Source organism: Phasianus colchicus, chromosome 2 (assembly GCF_987193195.1).
Source record: "Phasianus colchicus chromosome 2, bPhaCol1.hap1.1, whole genome shotgun sequence".
NCBI classification, from domain to species: domain Eukaryota; kingdom Metazoa; phylum Chordata; class Aves; order Galliformes; family Phasianidae; genus Phasianus; species Phasianus colchicus.
In genome coordinates this window covers 67335070-67354968 of record NC_143437.1, presented here as the reverse complement: position 1 = coordinate 67354968, position 19899 = coordinate 67335070, and the positions used below count along the sequence as shown (strand labels likewise).

The 19899-nt window shown below is 43.0% G+C and overlaps 1 protein-coding gene across 2 annotated transcripts in view; it reads right to left on the bottom strand.

Annotated features, from left to right (window-relative positions):
- Window positions 1-1510: 1510 nt before the first annotated feature.
- SCML4 (Scm polycomb group protein like 4) overlaps window positions 1511-19899 on the bottom strand; it is a 56727-nt gene continuing 38338 nt past the window's right edge. For both annotated transcript variants that reach the window (XM_031610939.2, XM_090135915.1), the window contains exons 7-9: window positions 15540-15803; window positions 7856-8001; window positions 1511-4300 (exon numbers count right to left, since the gene is read on the bottom strand). In XM_031610939.2, the coding sequence (XP_031466799.2) occupies window positions 4175-4300; window positions 7856-8001; window positions 15540-15803 (536 nt within the window). In that variant the 3' untranslated portion in view covers window positions 1511-4174. The remainder of the gene's footprint in view (window positions 4301-7855; window positions 8002-15539; window positions 15804-19899) is intronic.

Below are 19899 nucleotides of genomic sequence, written 5' to 3'. Positions count from 1 at the left end.
ATTTCCAGGGGAATCGGTTTCCAATTGTCCATGAAGGGAGAGTGGATTTGAAGGCAGCAGGCAGCATGCAGCTATCGCCAGGACTGAGGCAACGTGTGCAGAGATCTGCCCACTTTCTTTGGTGAGAGGGTGCAGATTCAGGATTCCATTTCTTGGTGAGAGAAGAAAACCCACACGACTCCATCCAAACAGTTATGGGCAGCAGTGCATTGGAACAGGTGGAGTCATCGTCTCTGGAGACGTTCAGGAAATGGGTAGATACAGCACGGAGGGATGTGGTTAGCAAGTGTGGTGTGGATGGGCTGATAGTTTCACTGGATGATCTTAGAGGTCTTTCCCAATCTTAATGATTCTATGACCTGCTCTGCAGCTGTCATGCTAAGGCTCTGCACACAGAGAATGTTGGAAGGAGAGAGAGGCTTTTGCTGACCTGCGATTTCCCAAGATTTTTGCCCCCAAAGTGCTTATGGTGAACTATTTTCTTAGCAACCCCAAGCCTGCTGGTACGGATGCAACACAAGCGAGCACAGCAGTCCCGTAATGCCAGCTACGAAGGGAGGATCAGGGGGAAGTGGAGACCAAATCTGAGTAGGAATGAACCAACACACTTTTTCTTAAGAAAGAAAGATGTGTGACTCTTGTCAGACTGCTGACAAGCTGTAGAAATTGAGCAATTTGTTTCAGGGCAGTAACAACCCAGAGTGATGTTTTGCAGCCCGTCTCAAGGGTGCCTGGCTGCATTAATCACAGTGGCCTGTGCTGCTAGCGCTGCAAAGGGCACTGTGCTCCTCCAGTAAGACAGTGCACTCAGAGCAGTGGAAGCATTCCCTTGGGCACTTCTGGAAACCCAGTTAGGACTGGGAGGGGGGCATTTGTCAGGGTGGGAGATAGGGCCGTGACAGTGAGTCAGTGTGAGAGCAATGGGAGAAGCTGCTCTGCAGCCACCAGTTCTGCTACTTCTCATGCTTTGCAGCTGGCACTTCAGCAATGGAAGAGCTCTCCCCATACATTCAGGCTTTGCCTGCTTTTTTGTTTTTCTTAAAGCAAAGGGTCGTGAACTATTGAAACTACCTAAAGCAAGCCAAGTGCCTTCCAGTGCAGCTGCATTTAAAAGCAGAGAACAGGCAGATGCATTGCACACAAAGGACAAACACATCCACCCACCTGTTTGGAAGAGTTAAGAAATGCAAGTGGTTGGATGCAGTCTGAAGTGAGAGCTGTGAACAGAATAGCAAACTAAGCCATTTATACCAGCAGTACATGAACAACAGCTAACATAGTGTAGCAGAAATGCTAAGTCACAGCCTGAAACACTGATTGAGCACCTGGTGGAAGGTAGGACCAACCCAAATGAGCTCAGGTGCATGCAATGTACCTGAGTGATGGGAAGGGGTGGAGCCAGGATATACCCCCTCCTAGACCTCATTTAAGGGTTGGCAATGGAGATGAGGATTTCTTACTGGAGATTGCTGCCTACCTGAGGCCTCCAAAAGGTAAGCAGCTTTTTTTTTTTTTTTTTCCCCCTTTTGTTTCTGTGTCTACAGCTGCTGCACTTAGGCTTGTCTTTACTTGCTGTGGTCTGGGACTCTGCTACCCTGCTGTCATTGCTGTGTTTTCCATCACTTTATAGTGTTACACCCAGGCAGGTGACTCTTCATGGCTTGCTCCTGGCCTGACACGCTCCACACAGCACAGTGTCTTAACCACCACCCTGACAAGACTTAGGAGAGGAAGAACTAGTTATAACTGCAGTAATGATTGCCTTTTGGTGAGGGAGGGGAAAAAATACAAAAACACAAAAAACCAAACATGTAGCATGGAGTTTCTTCTGTAAGCTTTACTTTCATGTAAAACCAAGTCACTAAATGTCTCCTCGGTAAAAGGTGGCACATTAAATATCATGGCTGGAACAGCCTGCCATGCCCAAAAGTTCCATATCAAATGAGATAGCACCATTGACTGTATACATTAGATACATATATGAAAACTATTCCAGCATGTTAAATGTATGAACATTGTTGCCGCTGCTGTGGTGTTATCAGTCTTCTCAGCTGCAATCTCTGCAGGATGGAGATGGAAGAAAAGGGTGAGATGTAGAGCTGAAAGGAAATGATTCTTTTTCAGGGAATTCTGTAGCACTGAATCTTTTTTTTCCACTCTCCGAACAAAAAGTGAGTTTACAGAATCTCTAGGAAAATACAATGAAAATACATGTTCTAAGAATCAGCCTGTGTAGGGTTCAGTACGTTGTGTCCCTAGGTAGCATGTGACTTTTCATTTAACATCTTTACTTCAGCTATTCATTTTATAAATGCTTTAACATGGAGACAAGATCTGCAGAAAGCCATCCAGTCATGTCAAGATCCAACTATGCAAACATATGTGGACTACTTTGTTAATCTGGGGATAGTTCCCAGGATTTCACTGAAAGTCTTGTGGGATGTCATTAGTCAATCCATGGATGGTCTAATAGTGATAGGACAAGGGGGAATGACTTTGAACTGAAAGAGGGCCAGTTTAGCTTAGCTGTTAGGAGGAAATTCTTTACTCAGAGGGTGGTGAGGTGCTGGCACAGCTGCCCTGAGAAGCTCTGGGTGTTCCATCCCTGGAGGCACACAAGGCCAGGTTGAATCAAGGATTTTCAGGATTAGATCTTGAAGTGGTACCTTTCCATATGAGTTATATTCTAGCAACATGCACTCAAATGAATTTCATTCCATGAGGTATTTTTTCATAATATTCTGCTATATGCAGAAGCTGCAATGGATGCTTATATCTTGCTTATTATCAGGGCTCTGTTACCTAATTCTGTTGAGGTGAGCTTCAAAACAACCTGCATGATCAACAAACATTTGCTACCACTCCTCATCATGCACCAAGTGTTTAAAACTGTATGGATGTGTCCCTTCATAATCCTCCATTTGTGAAGGACAAAGATGAGGGCACACCTCCTTCACAAATCACTTCCTCACCCTTTGACCTGCCTTTCTCCTGGCGTAGCAACAATGAGCACCTCTCATCTTTGTGTAAGAGGCCAGGGAGCATTACTTTAAGTCTACTTGAAAACATGCACATATGCACACAAGCAAGTGTGCATCGTCCTCTGCAGCAGTGCAACCAGGCAGTGGCCCTACAGCACCCACCTTGGCCCTTACCATTGCCACAGTGCACAGCAGTGTGCCCTCCTCATGGGGAACATTCCCACCTGCCAAACAAGAATAAACCCAGAAACTGTGGGTTGTTTTTCTTTTCTTTGAGTGCTGCGAACCATATGTCAGGCGAAAAGGTGGGGAGATGATGGCTGAGCATGCCAGACACCGTGGGAGCCATCCACCCCCTCTTCAGCTTAACGGGAAACATCCTGTCAGAAACGCTTTCTGCATTGGGACTTGTCTTGAAATAATTAACTGTAACTGGTGACGGCTCGTCCTGCTGGGAACCTGCCATTCCTCCTGGGTATTTAGAGATGTGCTGGCTAGTAGAGTCAGATGGTCAGAGCTCATCAGATGGAAAGCACCGTGTCATCGCAGCTTCAGCCTCAAGTCTATTAGGGCTGCTCCCTCTAGTGGGAAAAGGTACTTGAGCTGCAATAAAAACCTTTTCCCTCTTTTTATTTCTTAAAAAAAACAACTTCTTTTTCTCTTTTAATTTTCCTTCTACTTATTTTCTTATTTTCTTTTTTTTTTCTTTTTTCAAACTGAAGAATTCAACTTTTCCAGATGTTAGTGCAAGACACAGGGTGGTTCCTGTCCAATGTTGGCTGGCCAAAGGGCACACATTCCCCCCAAGCACTCTGAACATGGCAGCCCAGGCAGCACTGTGTCCCACCCCATCCCTTCCTGGCAGGCAGCCAATGGTCCTTCTGCCAGCAGTCACTGTTTGCTTTTGATTTCCCCCTTCTGATTACAAAAATAGGACTTAACTATAATCATAATAATATTAATGGTACAAAATAATTACTGTAATTATACACTTTTTGGCAAATTATTAACACAAAGCAGCCTGAAAGCTGCCATTGGACTAAAAAAAATCGTGAAGATGCACAAATGTTAAAAAAGACAAAGTCTTTGTTAAAGAGGGAAAAACAATCTTCAAAAGAATGCATTTCTGTAAGGCAGCATGTTACCTATAGTTTTCTGTCTAGACTTAGGTTCTGCTGTTGTCCAGGGAGCTGTTAGAACTTGGCTTGCTTGAGCTTATCGATGTGGTAGCACAGTTTCAGCGCAGGTCCCAGTTTCAGCCCCAGGTATTTCATGATCATGTCACTTTTCAGCAGCAACAAAGCATTGCCATCAATCTCCTGATTTCAGAAGAGAGAAAGAGAATAAAAATACGTAAACCCCCTGCTTCTAGCACCACAAAAGCAAGATGGCAGTACTGTGTCCTGACACATTACCCAAGAAATAGCACATCCTAGATGGAAATGTCATGAATTTTGAAATTTCATTAAGAAATTGAAAGCTGAAGTAAGATAAAAGGAAACTCTAAAGAAGCCTTTAATCAAATATTTCTACTTATTCTTCAAGGAACTGTAAGGTTTGTCAGTGTTTTTGATTCTGTGACAGTAAAATCATGAGGATTTTTTTTTAAACATCAGACTTGTTCTAAGCCCAGTTCTGAGAAAGCCAGTTGATCTTAAAAGGAGTGAGTGATGGAGGGACGGAGGTATGTGGCCTCATGAACTGCTAATAGCACGCCTCTGAATCTCAGGTCCAGCTTTGTTCCTGGCTATCTGCATATTTCATGTGTCCTCAGTACACTTACACCCAGTGATACGTGCAATTAATTTCTTAAATTGAAAGGAGTAGTACCATAATTCATTTGATTTATTGATAATATTTATATGAACTTAATTTAACTCCCACGTAACTGGTGGAAATTGTCACCAAGTTTATCTGTTTATACCAGACTTTTGGCTTGAAAAACCTTCTGTAACTACAAAATGCTGTATTAAATACCAAATAGCACTGGTGTACAATGAAGTGGATGCTGTTTCACTGTGGGTTCTCCTATGACTGAAGAGCACAGAAGCTTCCAAATACAATGCCCTACTTCTATTCCTGAGCTTGCCTGTTTGGTTTTTTTTCCCCAACTGTATTAGGAAATCTGCTTAAAAATAACAACTCTCCTCTTGGTCTTCACCTCACTTTGTTACTTGGAGAGCTAAAGCATAACTGATGAATATGAGTGCATAAATACAGGCATCCACACAGGAGCACTAATGCTGTATGTATTGTATTTGATGGTTTTCACGGTGCTTTTTTCCTCTGTGATCCATTACCTACTAATTAAGCAATACTATGGATCCTAATTTGCCCTGATCATTATTATTCCATTCAGCAGGTGATTTAGCTGATGAGCAGTTAAGGTCACTTTCTGATTAACTCAATCAATTGATGCTCTTCATTCTGCAACCCCCACTCCATCCATTACAAAAACTGTCTTTGCTCTCCTCCTCTCCTTCCCATTATTTTAAAGAAGCTAAGGAAATGAAGATTAAGTATCATATTTAAATTAATATTTGCTTAAGAAAGAAAACCGTACTCCTAGAGCTGTGATGCCATTGGGTAAAAACGCTGTCAAGGTATTTGGTGTGAATGTAACTGTTTCTAAATGTTGAGTTCAAATTATGATGGGATAGAGGTCAAAATTAAACTCTGTGACTAGAGTATGCCAGAGGGAGAATTCATATCCAATCAATCCAAAATACCCCCATATTAGCCAAATCCCTATACGGATTGTTGACTTGGCTTCTCTCCAGTATTATTGTCATCCCTTTTAAAAAAAAAAAAATTAAAAAAATGTGGGATTCTACAGCACAGCTCCCCAGTTTGCAGTAGAAGATCTTGAATCAGATCTGGAGCTGTTAAATTCAATGCAATTAGCTTGTTTCACACACATTAGTTGAGATCTGGCCTACTGCAAGTTAAAGTGGTTGAGATCTGGCCCACTGCAAGTTAAAGTGCTGCTGTTTTTCTGCCAGGGATGAGGACAGCAAATGTATGAGCTGCAAGATAATGATACAATGAATATGAACATACAGCTTCCAACTGCAAGAGTTGGTGCTGCTGAGCTCCTGCCAGCTTCTTGCACGTGTGCTGAGTAGATCCTGATCAAGTCCTGCACCTTCAGGACAAGAATTGCACCTGGTGGTTGATTCAAGCTTCTGCTTCTGGTGAGGAGAGCAGTGCGAGAGCCACGGACACCCTGTGACGTGTGTTGAAGCTGTGGCCGGTGCAGGCTACACCTCCCTACAACCAGGAGAATGGCTCTGGGCACTGTGGTCAGCACTCACATGGGCCAATATAGCAATGGGAAAGAGTTCTGTCCATATGCAGGATACCTCCCTACCCTTCCCCTCCTCGTGGCCCCACCACCTTCTCCCTCCCAGTGTCATGGCTCAGATGAGCTGACTGCCAAAGCAACAATTCCAGGTGATAACTGGGCTTTGTCAATGACAGTAAGTGCTTCTAAGTAAATTATGCACCTGCTTCATACAAAGATTGAATATACAGGAAGATATGGCTAAGGTTAATGGACTAATCACTTGTCTCTCACCCCTGGGGTCTCCGTGCTAATCCAGATGAGATTTGAAGGCTGAAAAATGGCAGGGGCATATATAACTCCAAGGTGTAATTGAATTGAGTTGTGTGGTAATCTTGCCCAGGTTCTCAAACCTACTGCATATTTTACAAGGAAACCAATTATGAATAGAGCCCATAGGTGCTGGGTGCTTGACAAAGGCTGACAGAAACAGTCTTCAGTGGCAATTTAGCTTGGTCTCTTCAGTCACAGAGCAGTGACAGTATTGTAGCATGGCATGTTTCAGAGCAGCAGGCCCAGTGAGCCAAGATTAAATATTCTTCCTGGGAGTGTACCTGCAAGTGTGCACTTCACAGACCAGGGCAATTCCCTCAACTGGTGCACAGCTCCTTCTACAAGTCTCAAAAATTCATGTCAAAGCAAGTTTCTTTAAGTCTACATGTACCTCATTTATCTTCCTGATACCTACTTGGCCAATGTGGGCCATCTGACTCCTCTGCAGAAGGCAGGGAAAGAAAGCTAGCACCTGGCCTGCAATCAAAGGTTTGATCCTAGCATGGCTGCGCCTGCTCTGTTCTCATCCCATCGCCCTGCCTGCAGATGTCAGATGGCCTCAGTCCCTGACTGTGGTAAGCATCCATTGAGGCTCGTGCTCTGAATTGGTCAAGGAAGGGTGGATGAGTCTGAAGATGTACTTACATGTGGTGCTACCAGCTCCAGCAAAAACAAGAAAGTCCTGATCAGATATGTGTTTACAGTCTACTAATTAGGATTTCTATCACTAGAAATGGCCTAATGAAGGCAATTATCATATTCCCTAGTAAGTCAGCAGGTCCTTTAAATTTGGTTATGTAGTTACATAATACTAAAAGTCCACAAATTTGACTGTTTCAGGCTTCTGCTGCTAAATGTTCACAGATATATATATATTAAAAAAAAAAGCTCTTTGGAGAAGAATCACAGATATCCTGGAAAAAAAAAGTCTTTGAAGCAAGGTTTTTTTGCCAATCTGACAGTGAAAAATAAACACCAAATCCTGTGTGATTTCTCTTAGGTTTAGCATAACAATTTATGCTGGCATAGTGAGAACAAATAATGAGCATTTCCTAAAGATGTTGTTAGGGTTTTACTATTGAGGGATAAGTGAATGTTTCTTCAGCCTAGCCCCCCTGCCTGATGTAAACCTCTTGCAGGGCCCCTTGCTCAAACCGTCTGAGCACAGGCACTCCGTATACAGACAGAGTATATGCTGGCTGTCTCTCTTGCAGGTGACTTAAATCCCCTAGAAGCACTAAGAGCAGCCTTTACATACGTGTTTTCTGAAGAGCTCCACGTGGGGACCTAAAGCATGAGGGTCTGCATCCTTCACAAACCAAATCACATCGTCCACGGTCCAGGTCAAAGGATTCTTGCTTGATGGCCGAGCCACGTCTTGTCGTTCTGGTGAAGGACTTGAGGCTATTGATACAAAAAAGCCCACAGCAGCACATTAAAAAAGCACGCAGTGATTTCCTTGGATTGTGGGCATGCAGCAGTGCAGCAACCTCACATTGTTGGATGTTCTTCTGTGTGTATCAGCCTGAGCTGATGGGGTGAGAGAGAAGGGACTTGGCAGTTTTGAATCCAACTGCTTACCAGGAGATACAATCCCAGCTGGTGAATTGTGTTAAAAAACATGAAACCCTCAGGTTCCTGCTGGGGAAGGAACAATGTGCCAGCTGCCAGCCTCTTAAACTGAGCTGCCCCTGCTGTCTGATCTGCAAGCGGTGGAGATCTCGACTCCAGAAGACACCACCCTCCCACCTGGAGGCATGAAACAAAGGAGCTTGCCATTAAATGCAAAGGCTAGGAGATAAAATCAGGATATAGCAAATACTTTATTTCTTTGCATCCAGACATTCAGTCTTTTCTTGAAGCTTAGAGGTGGGTTCCTATGAATGTTCTGCTAATCTTAGGCTCAAGTGAAGCGGAGGGTCCCCAGTGAATGCCTTTTTGGAGACCTACTAAAATACATGGAGATGAACACTGCACATGTGACTTTTTAATGGTGTAAGCCCTGGATGATTTAAGGTCACTTTGACTTGCTGTAGCTTTAAATCAAGTGAATAAAGGCATATCGGAATGAAAGTGCATTTATGTTTTCATCCTTAGTCTCTGCAGAATTATAAATCTTAGCCTTAGATGTGTAAAATTTGCACACATACATATACCCTTACTATCCCAAGTACTGTGTTATGCTAGCTTACAGGAAATCCGTTTACTGTTTTTGTGTCCACACAATGCAAACTTTATATTCACAGGCAATAGCAAGGAAATGGATGAGATGTTACTTGCCAAGACTTGCTCATCAGTTTCTGCTAGGGTTCAATTTTCAATGAGAGGTGCAGGTGGTAAGCAAGCAGGCACTGCAGGAGACAGAAAGGGAAGCAGAAGAGTGCAAACTGAGGGAGACCATGGATAGCTAAACTGGAGCCTGAAGAGGCCCCAGGTAGCAAGGAGGGGAACCAGAATGGCTTCAAGCTGCTGGGGAGAGAAGAGCTGATCCCTCCAGAGAAATTCTGAGTTCATAACAATGGATAAAATATATGAGAATACCACATGTGGCTCAAAACATGATAATGCATATGAGCAAATGCAGTGGGCTGGGCTGGTGGCTTATGTAAATTCTTGTTCTGATGACTTCAATGGAGCCGTGCTGATTTATGTGAGTGGGGGTCTGCCCATATATGCACAATAACAGCTTTATGTGCATATTGGTCCTTTTTTCTTGCCGCATCCTCATCCCACAGTATAATGTAATGAGGTATATTTTGCAGTTATAAAGGATGAACTGTAGTAAGCAGCAATGCTATGAATGTGTGAATGTGGTCGATGGGCTTCATAATGGGATGTGATGTAAATATCATGATAATTACACTCTCATTTGCTAAGTCACTGTTCTGGATATAAAGGACAAGGAATAGCCGCAGGTCCTCTTAATTAGACAGCGAGGATTTGTGTTCATATGGACTCATGCGACCCTGGGCTCTGCTCACAGAATAAATGCAATACACAGTGGTACAGACACCATCTGGACTCTTTGGCATGAAGAGATGAAGATGAAGAGTGCAAAACGTATGGGGCAATTTCAGCCAGCCCCTGGATCATCAGTAATATTGAGCAAGTTTGTCAGGGACGAGTGAGAGAACCACGACTTGCCTGGGAGCTGGAGGAGCCAGCACCTGCATGAGGCTGCTGCAGTCTGACATGCCAGTAGCACAAGCTGAGTGTGGGCACCACGAACCAAGGGCAAGGGGAAAAATAGAGAGGGGACTGAAAGGCTACTCAGTGCCTGAAAGGTTGCACAAGTTTCAATGCCACAGCAATAGTGTGGTCAGGGAACACGTTGTGCCTCTACCAAGGATCACATTTTTTCCCCTTTAATTTGCATGACTGCAAAGAAACCTGAGACAGCTTTGCCTGGGGTTCACACCAGGTGAAAGGAGAGCAGCCCTGGGCCCAAGTGACTGCTGCCCAGAAATGCCCTTCTTCCAGAAATGCATTGCTTCCAGAAATGCCAGGAAAGGGTAAACGGAAGTAGCAAGCCCCTGGGAGCAGCTGGGGGCCTTTGCAGGCATATTGCTAATATAAGGAAGTAGGGTGAGGAGAAAAGGTTGAAATGACAGGGTGAATTCTACTCAGTGCTCTGCAGTCTAGCAATCAATAGCATAAATCTAATTTTTTAGAGAAATATATAAATGACCTTTCTAAAGAGTCCACATGGCCAGAACTCTTCCACCCTCCAGCAAGTGAAGGTAATCCTGTCAAACCCCTATCTGCAGTATAATATAACTACGTAGAAACAAAAACTATGCATAGATATTAACTCTATTTTAAGTCTATATATATTCCTAGGTTCATGTCCTATATTCTCTGCTGCTTTTTCATGAATTGTGATATTTTCCTTGCATGTAAGTGGCTACTTTTAAATGCTGTCAGTAAAACTGGGATACCATCAGTTTGCAGACAGACATCTCAAAAGCAGTTCATAGCTGGTGAGGTTGGAAGCAATCTGTTTTTCCATATCTTTTAAAATGTATTTTGTTTCCTAATTTATTCTGACTTTTTAACTTTGTAATTTACCCATGTAAGTGCAATTTCTTTATTTCTGAAAAAAAAAAATCATATCATGCCTACACAAAGGCACGAGTTCTCTGTTTCAATAGCATCACTTTGCTAAAAGATTATATTAAGCACGAAAGTGTTTGATGGCAGCAGGGCAAGTACTATACATTTTTTCTTATCTGAAGGTATTCACATTTAACCTAAGAATTAGATAAATGAGGAAGTCTCATGTCTCTTGGGTATCCTATGCCATCCTGTCATCAGAATTAATCAAGATGATAATGAATACTCAGATTACAAAGAGATGGGAGTGCTCGGGACCAATAATTATTTTTAGAGATCGTAATCTAGGTCAAATCCAATTTCCTGTTTTTGACAGGTGGCAAAAAAAATTGTCAAATTAATGGAATGAGATATGGAAATTCAGGTAATCAAAGGGAAGCACTCCCCCTCCTGCCTGCGTTGGTACTGGAGAGGATGAGGAAGGGGCTCCCTGCAGGGGAAGGCTCTTGGGGCATCCCAGCTGAGACCATTGCAGGGATGGCTGGAAGTAGGAGATCAGCACCCAACACTCAACAAAGCCAATGGAGAGACAGTGCTGGTACAAAGGAGCCAGTGGCTGAGTTCTTGCCCCTCAGGCTTTTTTCTGAGCCCACTTCAGGCTTTCCCTGGAAGGAGGGTGAAGGAAGGGAAAGCCAACAGCTGAGTGGCCGCAGAGCCACAATGAGAAAATACAGTGCTAAAGTGGAGTTAAACCTGTGAAAGAAGGAAAGATAAATAACAGACTCCCTAAATATGTTCTTGGCAAACAAACAGAGCCCCAAGGGATTGCGGCCATTGATAGATAAGAGTGGAAAGGAAGTGACAGATGAACTTTAATATTGCTGCAGGCCTAAATGATTTCTTCGCCTCAGGGAAAAGGGGTGGGAATGAAATTTTAAAAGGCTTTCTCTGATCATACTGGAGCAGTTAATAAGGAGCAGCAGATCCACTGAAAGTAAGCCGAAGTAGCCGGACCTCAATGGTACAGAGGGACAGGAAACACTTCTTTAAAAAGCCCTCCCACCGCATGTGAGGACAGGAGGAGGGCTCTGCAGGAGAGGCTTTCTGAGACAGCAGGCAGCAGCCACCGTGTGGCATGGGGACATGATGCCACGACTGCCAGAGCAGCCCTGCTGATGGAGATACAGCCATAAACTGGTGGCAAATGCTTACCGGGGCTTTCCTTGTCTCTCTTTTGAAGGAGAAAAAGAAAAGCTCAGTGCAGGTGTCGAACCTTCCAGGTTGTGAAAGTGCCCTCAAAACCTGGCAAGCTGTGCACACAGAAGCAGCGGGACCAGGGCTGAGCTTCTCTTCCCTTGCCATTGCCTGGAGGAGGTGCTGAACCTGGCTCCCCTGCAAAGTGCTTGCAGCATTCGTCTGCAAAAAACAACCTTCGAACCCTGTGCCTGAAATGCTGTCAGGAAAAAAATGTATAAAACAAGTGGGACTGTCTCTTTAACAAAGACCCTCAGGGGGTAATAATTAACTGCTAATATTGGATAATAAAATCTGCATAAAGTCCCCAGGCTACAGGCAAGGCTGAGGCTGTTACGTTGTGGCTGAACGCACAATTCTTCACACTTGGGATAAAGGGTTTGTTTGTCTTTATATAAGCAGGCTTGGAAAGGTTTATGGTTTATGATGTCCTTGACTATTCCTTCCCAGATTTAAGAGCTTCAGTTTGGCAGACGATGACAGCAAAGTGCATATTTATCTCTTAGTAGCCCCAACTGGTTTTCTGAAATGAGATTTTTTTGTTTGTTTGTTTGTTTGGAAATTTTTAGCATAGTCATGGAGAATTAGGCATCATGCTTCCAATCGCATTAATGAGAGCTTTGGGTTTTAATCTCATCCATTCCCCTTGAAAAGCTTGTTCTACTATGTGCTATGTTTTGCAGTTATGATTTTTTCCATGATGTTTGCCCACCCTGATAAATAAGGCATGCTATTTTTCTGATATATCTATAAATAAAATGGATTGGCTTGAGGTTTTGGAGATAAATTCTTCCTCTTTTTAATGAGCCCTGTCCATCCCTGTCTTTAAGTAAGCAAATTGAGGAGGATTAGAACGGATGCATGTATGCACCAATTACTCATCTCCGCCCGTTTATGATTCAGCAGCATATAAATTGTCCCTAGAAAGTGGAAAAGCATACACAGAAGCATCATATTGAGAGCACGGATTCCTAAGACCTTTGAGAGAGATTTTGCCAAGACAGTAATCAAACTCCAGTGTAGCTGCACTGAAGCAATCGTGGGAAGATACATATTTAAAAGGCTGTGATTACTATTAAAGTATAAAGAGAAAAATACATGAAAAATAGGATAGCTGTGAAAAAATAGTCTCTCTACCTTTAAGGAGAAGCAAACAGCGCTTTGTAGAAATCCACAATGGGAATTCCAGCAGTACAGAGCTGTGCTACAGAACTGACACTATGGCAAATGGAGAAGGAAATGAAAGCAGACTGCCTGGAAGTAGCACCGTTTCTCTAAGGATGGAAGGGTTGCTGTAATAAATCTGTGGGCACCCTGACTTCCTGGTTGTCACTGTGTTGTACATCTCAGTCACTGAAAACATCATGGCCTAGGCAAGAGCCAACTGCTCTCCTCTGCTTCCAAGAAAGCAGATCCAGGGGCAGTGAAGAAGTTCAGGAGAAAGGGGATGGTGGTGGCACAAACGTGCACAAATCACTGGGGCAGATGTACAGAGGTGCACAGAGCACCTAGAACACAGGCAATTGCTAATCCACCTGTTGGAGACACTGATGACAAACTCATCTCTATATGGATATACTTATTCCTGTACATGCATACCCTCATTGTTAATAATTATAGATAAGTGCTATCAACAGATTAACAATTTTTTTTTTTTTTTTGGTGATGCTCACTTCTTAACTATCAGCTATAGGAGCTCTTACCGCTGAACTGGCCAAAATAACAGTGACATTCATAGTCAGAGAAGAGAAAAAAATACAGCTGAGCAACATTAAGCCCTGATTTTAAGCTTCAGTCTCCTGCATAGATTCAAATCCATTATACAAAGGCTTTTCTCCACATAATGCAGTTTTAAGCACAGGAACTTTACCATGGTATTATTATTATTATTATTATTATTAATGCTGAAAATGTGCAAGGTATTCAATAAGCCATTGGTAATTTAAGGGAGAAAAACCTATGACTGGTTACTCGATATGAATCCACCTCTTCTGGCTCAAAGTCCTTCAGCCACCAATTTCTGAAAGTGGAGAAGGTGCTGGGGAAGCACTGCTGTGCCTGCACTCAACTCTGCCCTGGGGCATGCCTCATGCTGGAGACAAGATGCACAGCAAGGCAGAACTTCAGTCTCTGCTGCTCTGACATTTTCCTGTACATTATGAAGAAATAACCAGAATGATGAAGATTTTCAAACCAACAACATTTCAATCTAGTTTTCAAAACTAGATTTTCAAACTAGTAACAACATTATTAAATCTTGACTCATTGCAGAAGACCTTCCAGTTTCCAGGGGAAATGCAAGGGCAGAAAGACAATGTAAGGAGCTAATGCTGGACAAAAGGGTTAGAGGGAACCAGCAAGGCTACAGCAAATATATCAAGAGGAAAAAAGTGACAGTAGATTCCATTAATAAATGAGGAAGGGGAAGAAATTAATGACTTGAAAATGGCTGAGATATTCAACTCCTTTGTTAAATCTACCTTCAAGATGAAAAATGCATAAATGAAGTTTGAATAATTAGTAAGGGGTGAAGACACTATTCAAATGGCTACTGATAAAGAGCCGTTAATGGATAAATTGAAAAATGCAAATAAAAGAAAAAGTTAGCAGAAGTTCACCTAACCCATTCGATGAACCCAGGTCTTTTCTGGGGTGAAAGAAATCGTGGCTAACAATATAGCACAAAGCTGGAGAGGAGCAAATGCAGTCCAGGATTATAAAGCACGCTTGCCACCATCTCAGCTAGTTCTGTCCTGATACTGTATTTACCCCATCCTCTGCTCTTCTCTGCCCTACACCAGGCTGCCCCTGTAGTCCCACTTGCTCCTCTTGCCTCAGCTGCCAGGAAAGCTTTCCTGGAGGGAAGCCATCTTTTGCAACGAGTCCCATTTTAAGAGGGCTTGGCACCAGCAGAGTGCCTTTAATGGGCAGAGCGATCAACTCTGAGTTTAAATCCTAGGAGGGTAGCTGGACAAAAATACCAAGAGAGGGGAGTGGAAGGGTTATTGAAAGCAGTGGTTCCTGTGGCATCTCTTGGATCTGCAGATAAACTTCTAGTGACTTTTCTTCCCTAAAGGATAAAAAAGCCTTGAGCAGTGAGCCGGGTGATTTCTAAAAATATGTGTTTCTGGGCAGTCTTTTTCAAATAAGATTTACTGCAGTTTGTATTTCAAGGGATAAGGTTGGCTTACATCTGGGAAGCAAAATCTTTTGCTAAATTGTTTGATAGGCTCTAATATTTGAATTTGTTCTTTGTGGTACTTTGTACACAGCTGCTCTCATGCAATTAACCTGCCTGTAAGCAGTCTCAATCTTGGGGAAGAACGCCTTATATATTAATATTTATATCTGTAAATTGATAATGGCAGTTGTGATTGCCACTCGATTATACATAATGCATACGTTTACATAATTAATAACAGCATTAGAAAACATTCACCATTTTACTTAATGATGAACAGATTGATTTTGTGTTTACATAGGTTATTATTTCTCCTTCTAAATGGAAGCACGCGTGGTCTGAGTGCATGTCAGTGCAAGTGCACCTTGCTAACTTTCCTGGAAATTTGGCAGTGAGTTAAAACCCCAGCATGGCACCAGCATAGCAACACACATTGCTAGTAGGAAGATATTACCACTTGTGTTTCCTTCAGAATAGGTCCCATTCCTTGTTGGGCTGGAGGCGTGGTGCCGCAGGCCAGCAGAGGAGGACCTCCCTGAGGACATCGGGGCAGGACGATGGCCACAGGAGGAAGAGGAGCCTCCAGCAGGATGTCCATCTGCAGGACTCTGCCGCATGGCATACACGGAGCCCACACAGCTGAAGGCAGAGTCAGTAGGATCTGCACTGTACCGCTTCATATTAGCTGGATCCAGGTAATCCTCAGGGATGACTGTTTCTGCTCAACAAGAAAAGAAAGGATCAGTAAAATGGAACCAGCATTTAGCTTCACTTCAAACTTTCTGTACAGACAGCTGGATGGCATGGATAGGCTGCACCCAGGAGGCATCTCTTCTGAGAATTAATAAACAATAAAGGGGAGCACAATCTCTCAGAAGTCAGTAGAATCATGACAGGGAAGTTTTGGCTTGATGCAACCCATCTGTCTCAGTTTAGGGCAATACTCTCCCACCACTTCCCACTCCCACTGGGTGGGAAGGCAAACACAGGTCTCACTTGCCTCATGTGCTCCCTGAACAGTACCAAGGCCAAAGGTCTAATGGACAACGTGAGGATGAGGAGCTTCAGGAATCCAGCCCTTACACATACATGCTATCTCTGCCTTACAGATTCCCACTCCAGCTGGGTGATACAAAGCATCAGCATCAGGCAGACAGGGAGTCCACAAATTAGGAAAGTGCCTCCCTTTTCCTTGTGATGTTTCTCTGAGCTGCTGAAATTGCCACTGTTCTTATTGTATGTACAGTCCTCCAGCTACATCCGAGCAGAGTGAAATCACTTGTATGGTGTCACACATCTCCCGACACTCAGTAAAAGGATGAATTTATGCTACAAGACCCAAACCCCATTGCTAATACACGTTGAGGTTGTATGTAATAGTCTTTTCCTTTTAATTTACATTCTTCATATTTTCTTTTGAAAAATCCCTTTGCAGCTGCATGTAATCATTGTTGTTAAACAAATGTGATTTAGTTTGACAGCTCAAATACTCAAAAGTTGTGCCACACCAGCATCCTGGCTCACATGTCAAGCCACAACACAGACTCCTGCTGTATGGTTATCTGACTTTTCATTTTGCTTGCTGCTGCCTCTTAAAACTTTGGCCTGTTCTGGACCAAGGCTGGGCTCATTAAAGGCAACTATCCCATTGGAAGGACAGCCATGAATGTGAAGTTTTCTCACTTTGGGGCACTTGTCTTTGTAACTGCATTGTAACATTCCTCTCACTATATTTTTCTCCCTTAGATAATTTGGATCCTCACAGAGTGCACGCAGGTAGCCTTCTGCTTTCTGCCAAGGGTTTCTGAGTTTTATTCCCACACAAATACAAATAGAGTGTAATTCAGCTGAATTCAACAGAGTTCAGTTAACATAACACTAGCATAAGGGAAGGGAGATGGGAATCTGGCACTCTGAACCTTTCTCCCTAGCCTTCAACAGATGTCAAAATTGTATAGCAATTGAGATAACTACCTTGGTTTTCAGACTCCTCCCTGTAAACCAAAGAATATCCAATCAAGCTTTCTCATTCAAAGGAATTTAATTACTGTGTAGAACACTTGCAATAAAAGCCTCTTATGCATAAAGAAGACAGCTCTTTCTGCAGCATCCTGCCTGCACCACATGGAATAATTATGCCTCTTGTGAATGATTACCTCTTTATTTCAGGAAAAGAATGCTTTTTTAATATGATTACAATGTGAAGAAATACAGACTGTCTAAACAACAAACAGCACATTAGAACAGCACTGCTAAATAAACAGCATACAGCTTTTATTACTATAGATATAAATGACTCCTAAATTTGTGAGTGGACACCAGGGATTTTTTGACTGATGTCAGATTCTCAGTAATCTATGTAAAATAAGACCTGCATGGATGAGAGTCTCCCAGTGGAAGGGAATGTATGAGTTGTGTATGAGAATATGATGAAGAACCAGATGCTGTCATTTCTGTTACCAACTCTGCCGAAGACTCTTTTCTTGATCTGGATCAATGTATGGTTGGGCTAGATGATACTAGTGGTCTTTCCCAACCTTAATGATTCTATGATTCTATGAATTTGTTCCACCTATCACTGCTTTGGCTCCACAATGGGAGTAATGATGCCTATGCCCTGGGTAACCTGATTTAGCTGTGCAAATCTCCGTTCATTGTGGGGGAGTTGTACTAGATGACCTTTAAAGGTCTCTTCCAACTCTTAAGGATTCAATGATTCTATTGCCATACATCAGCAGGAGCTTTAGTTTGTTACTGTTTGCAATGTGCCCAAGATGAAGATGCTTTGGCAATTTGAAGAGTGACTCATATCATTAGACAAAGTGGAGCAGAGATCATCTTACACAGTCAGGTTTCTAGGCAAGCCATTTCTGCCTAGAACTCGCAGTCTTCAGATTGGCATCAGCAGTCAGTAGGATAGAACAGCAACTCGCTGGAGTTACCTCTTCCTGACCACGGGTAGCTCATGAGGAAAGACAGGTCACAGACTGGGAAAAAGGAGACTTGGCATTCAAGTTTGAGTGGTTACAGGTTTTAAGTCATGGATTTTTAAAAGGTGCTGGTCAGCTTCTGTGCTGCCTGCTGAGTGTGGGCTGCTTTGTAAAAATGCACTAGCCAATGCAACTTGAGCAACCACATATTCTAGGTGGGACCATCTCGATATTACCAGAGCAAACAAGACTCAAATATTAGCAAAAACAGAATGTGCTGACTGCTATTAGGAAGCTAACAATCTTGGAGCAAGCATTAAAAAGCCTCAACCAAAAGATGGAGAGTCTTCCAGCCAAGAGCAGCAGGGAGCTGTAGGATCAGTGGGCACACTCTGTTGGGAAAGAGGAATAGTAACATAAAAATCTTGGCTTAAAACAGGTTTGCTTGCCTGGACTTCACAGGCTGGGCTGCTTACAGTGGCACTGGAGGCAGTGAGAGAAATGGGCTGCACCATCCAGAAACTCAGAAAAGACTGTGGAAGCTTTCTGTGTTCACAGCTGTCTGGCTCCCTGTTAGCTGTGCCATAAAGAAGCTGAACGATCTGCTGCTCAAGCAGTGGTGTGTCTGGGTTTTACACCTACTAATCCCACTTTGACCAACTAGATGAAAACACATTTTGTAAGACAGCAGAAGAAAATAAAACTCCTAATTGAGGCTTAAAATGCAACAGTTTCATAAATCTGTAGCTTAGCCCTTCTGTATTCAGTTGTACTCCTGTGTATTTTTTCTAGGTGGTTAGCAGAAGAGCACACGCTACTAAAAAATGGTAGGTAGTTTTAAAGCAGTGTTAGCTGAAAGCTGCCTTGAGCCTTTGCTTTGAGCACAGTAGTCTCCATTACAACTTTTCACTATCCTGAGAAGCTCAAGCCATTGTGAATTAGTTTTCCTTTTCAGGAAATGGTTGACAAGTGGAAGTTTGTTACATCCAGCACACTTTAAAATGTAGCAAAGGAGGAGAGAAAACAAACAAACAAACAACAAAACATAGCCACCAAAAGCAAAAGTAAGGCCTGTTTTCCCAGTTTAAAAATTCAGGTTTATTTAGCTGAGATTCTGAAAGTTGCAGCTTCCATGTTTCCCAGCTAAACTCTTGAAGATGAGTCGATGTGAGAACCTGCAGCTCACATCCCAGCCCTGCTGCATGACTTTGGTCAGGTTATCTATCACCTCTGGACCGCAGTTCCTTTAGCATGAAGAAAAGTACTAGTTTTATCTCACATCTCAGCTGTGTGGTAAGTCATTTGCCTCAGGGGTGTCTGTACACCACTACAGGATGCCACGTGGATGTAACAGTGCATGTGTGAATGCAGATCACATACAATGGACCTTTGATAGCATCTGAAAATAGAGACACTCCGGAAAGACAAAAAAAATTGTGTATCCCATTGTGCATTAGGAAAGCAAAAGAAAATTAATTGCAAGTGAAGCAGGAAATGGAGAAGAGAGTATACTCAGGAAAGATGATCCCTACCTGACATTTTTCTGATATAATCTTTCACTCTCTTCATCATTTAAAAAAAATAAATAAATGAATAAAAAATCCCTACTAAAGTCCCTCCTGTAGGCAAAAACTCTTCCTGAACCCCACAGTAACTCTCCTCTCCTCTCCTCTCCTCTCCTCTCCTCTCCTCTCCTCTCCTCTCCTCTCCTCTCCTCTCCTCTCCTCTCCTCTCCTCTCCTCTCCTCTCCTCTCCTCTCCTCTCCTCTCCTCTCCTCTCCTCTCCTCTCCTCTCCTCTCCTCTCCCCTCCCCTCCCCTCCCCTTCCCTCCCCTCCTCCCTGTTTCATATGCTGGCAGCTTCCTGGCACAGCTGCCCTTGACTAT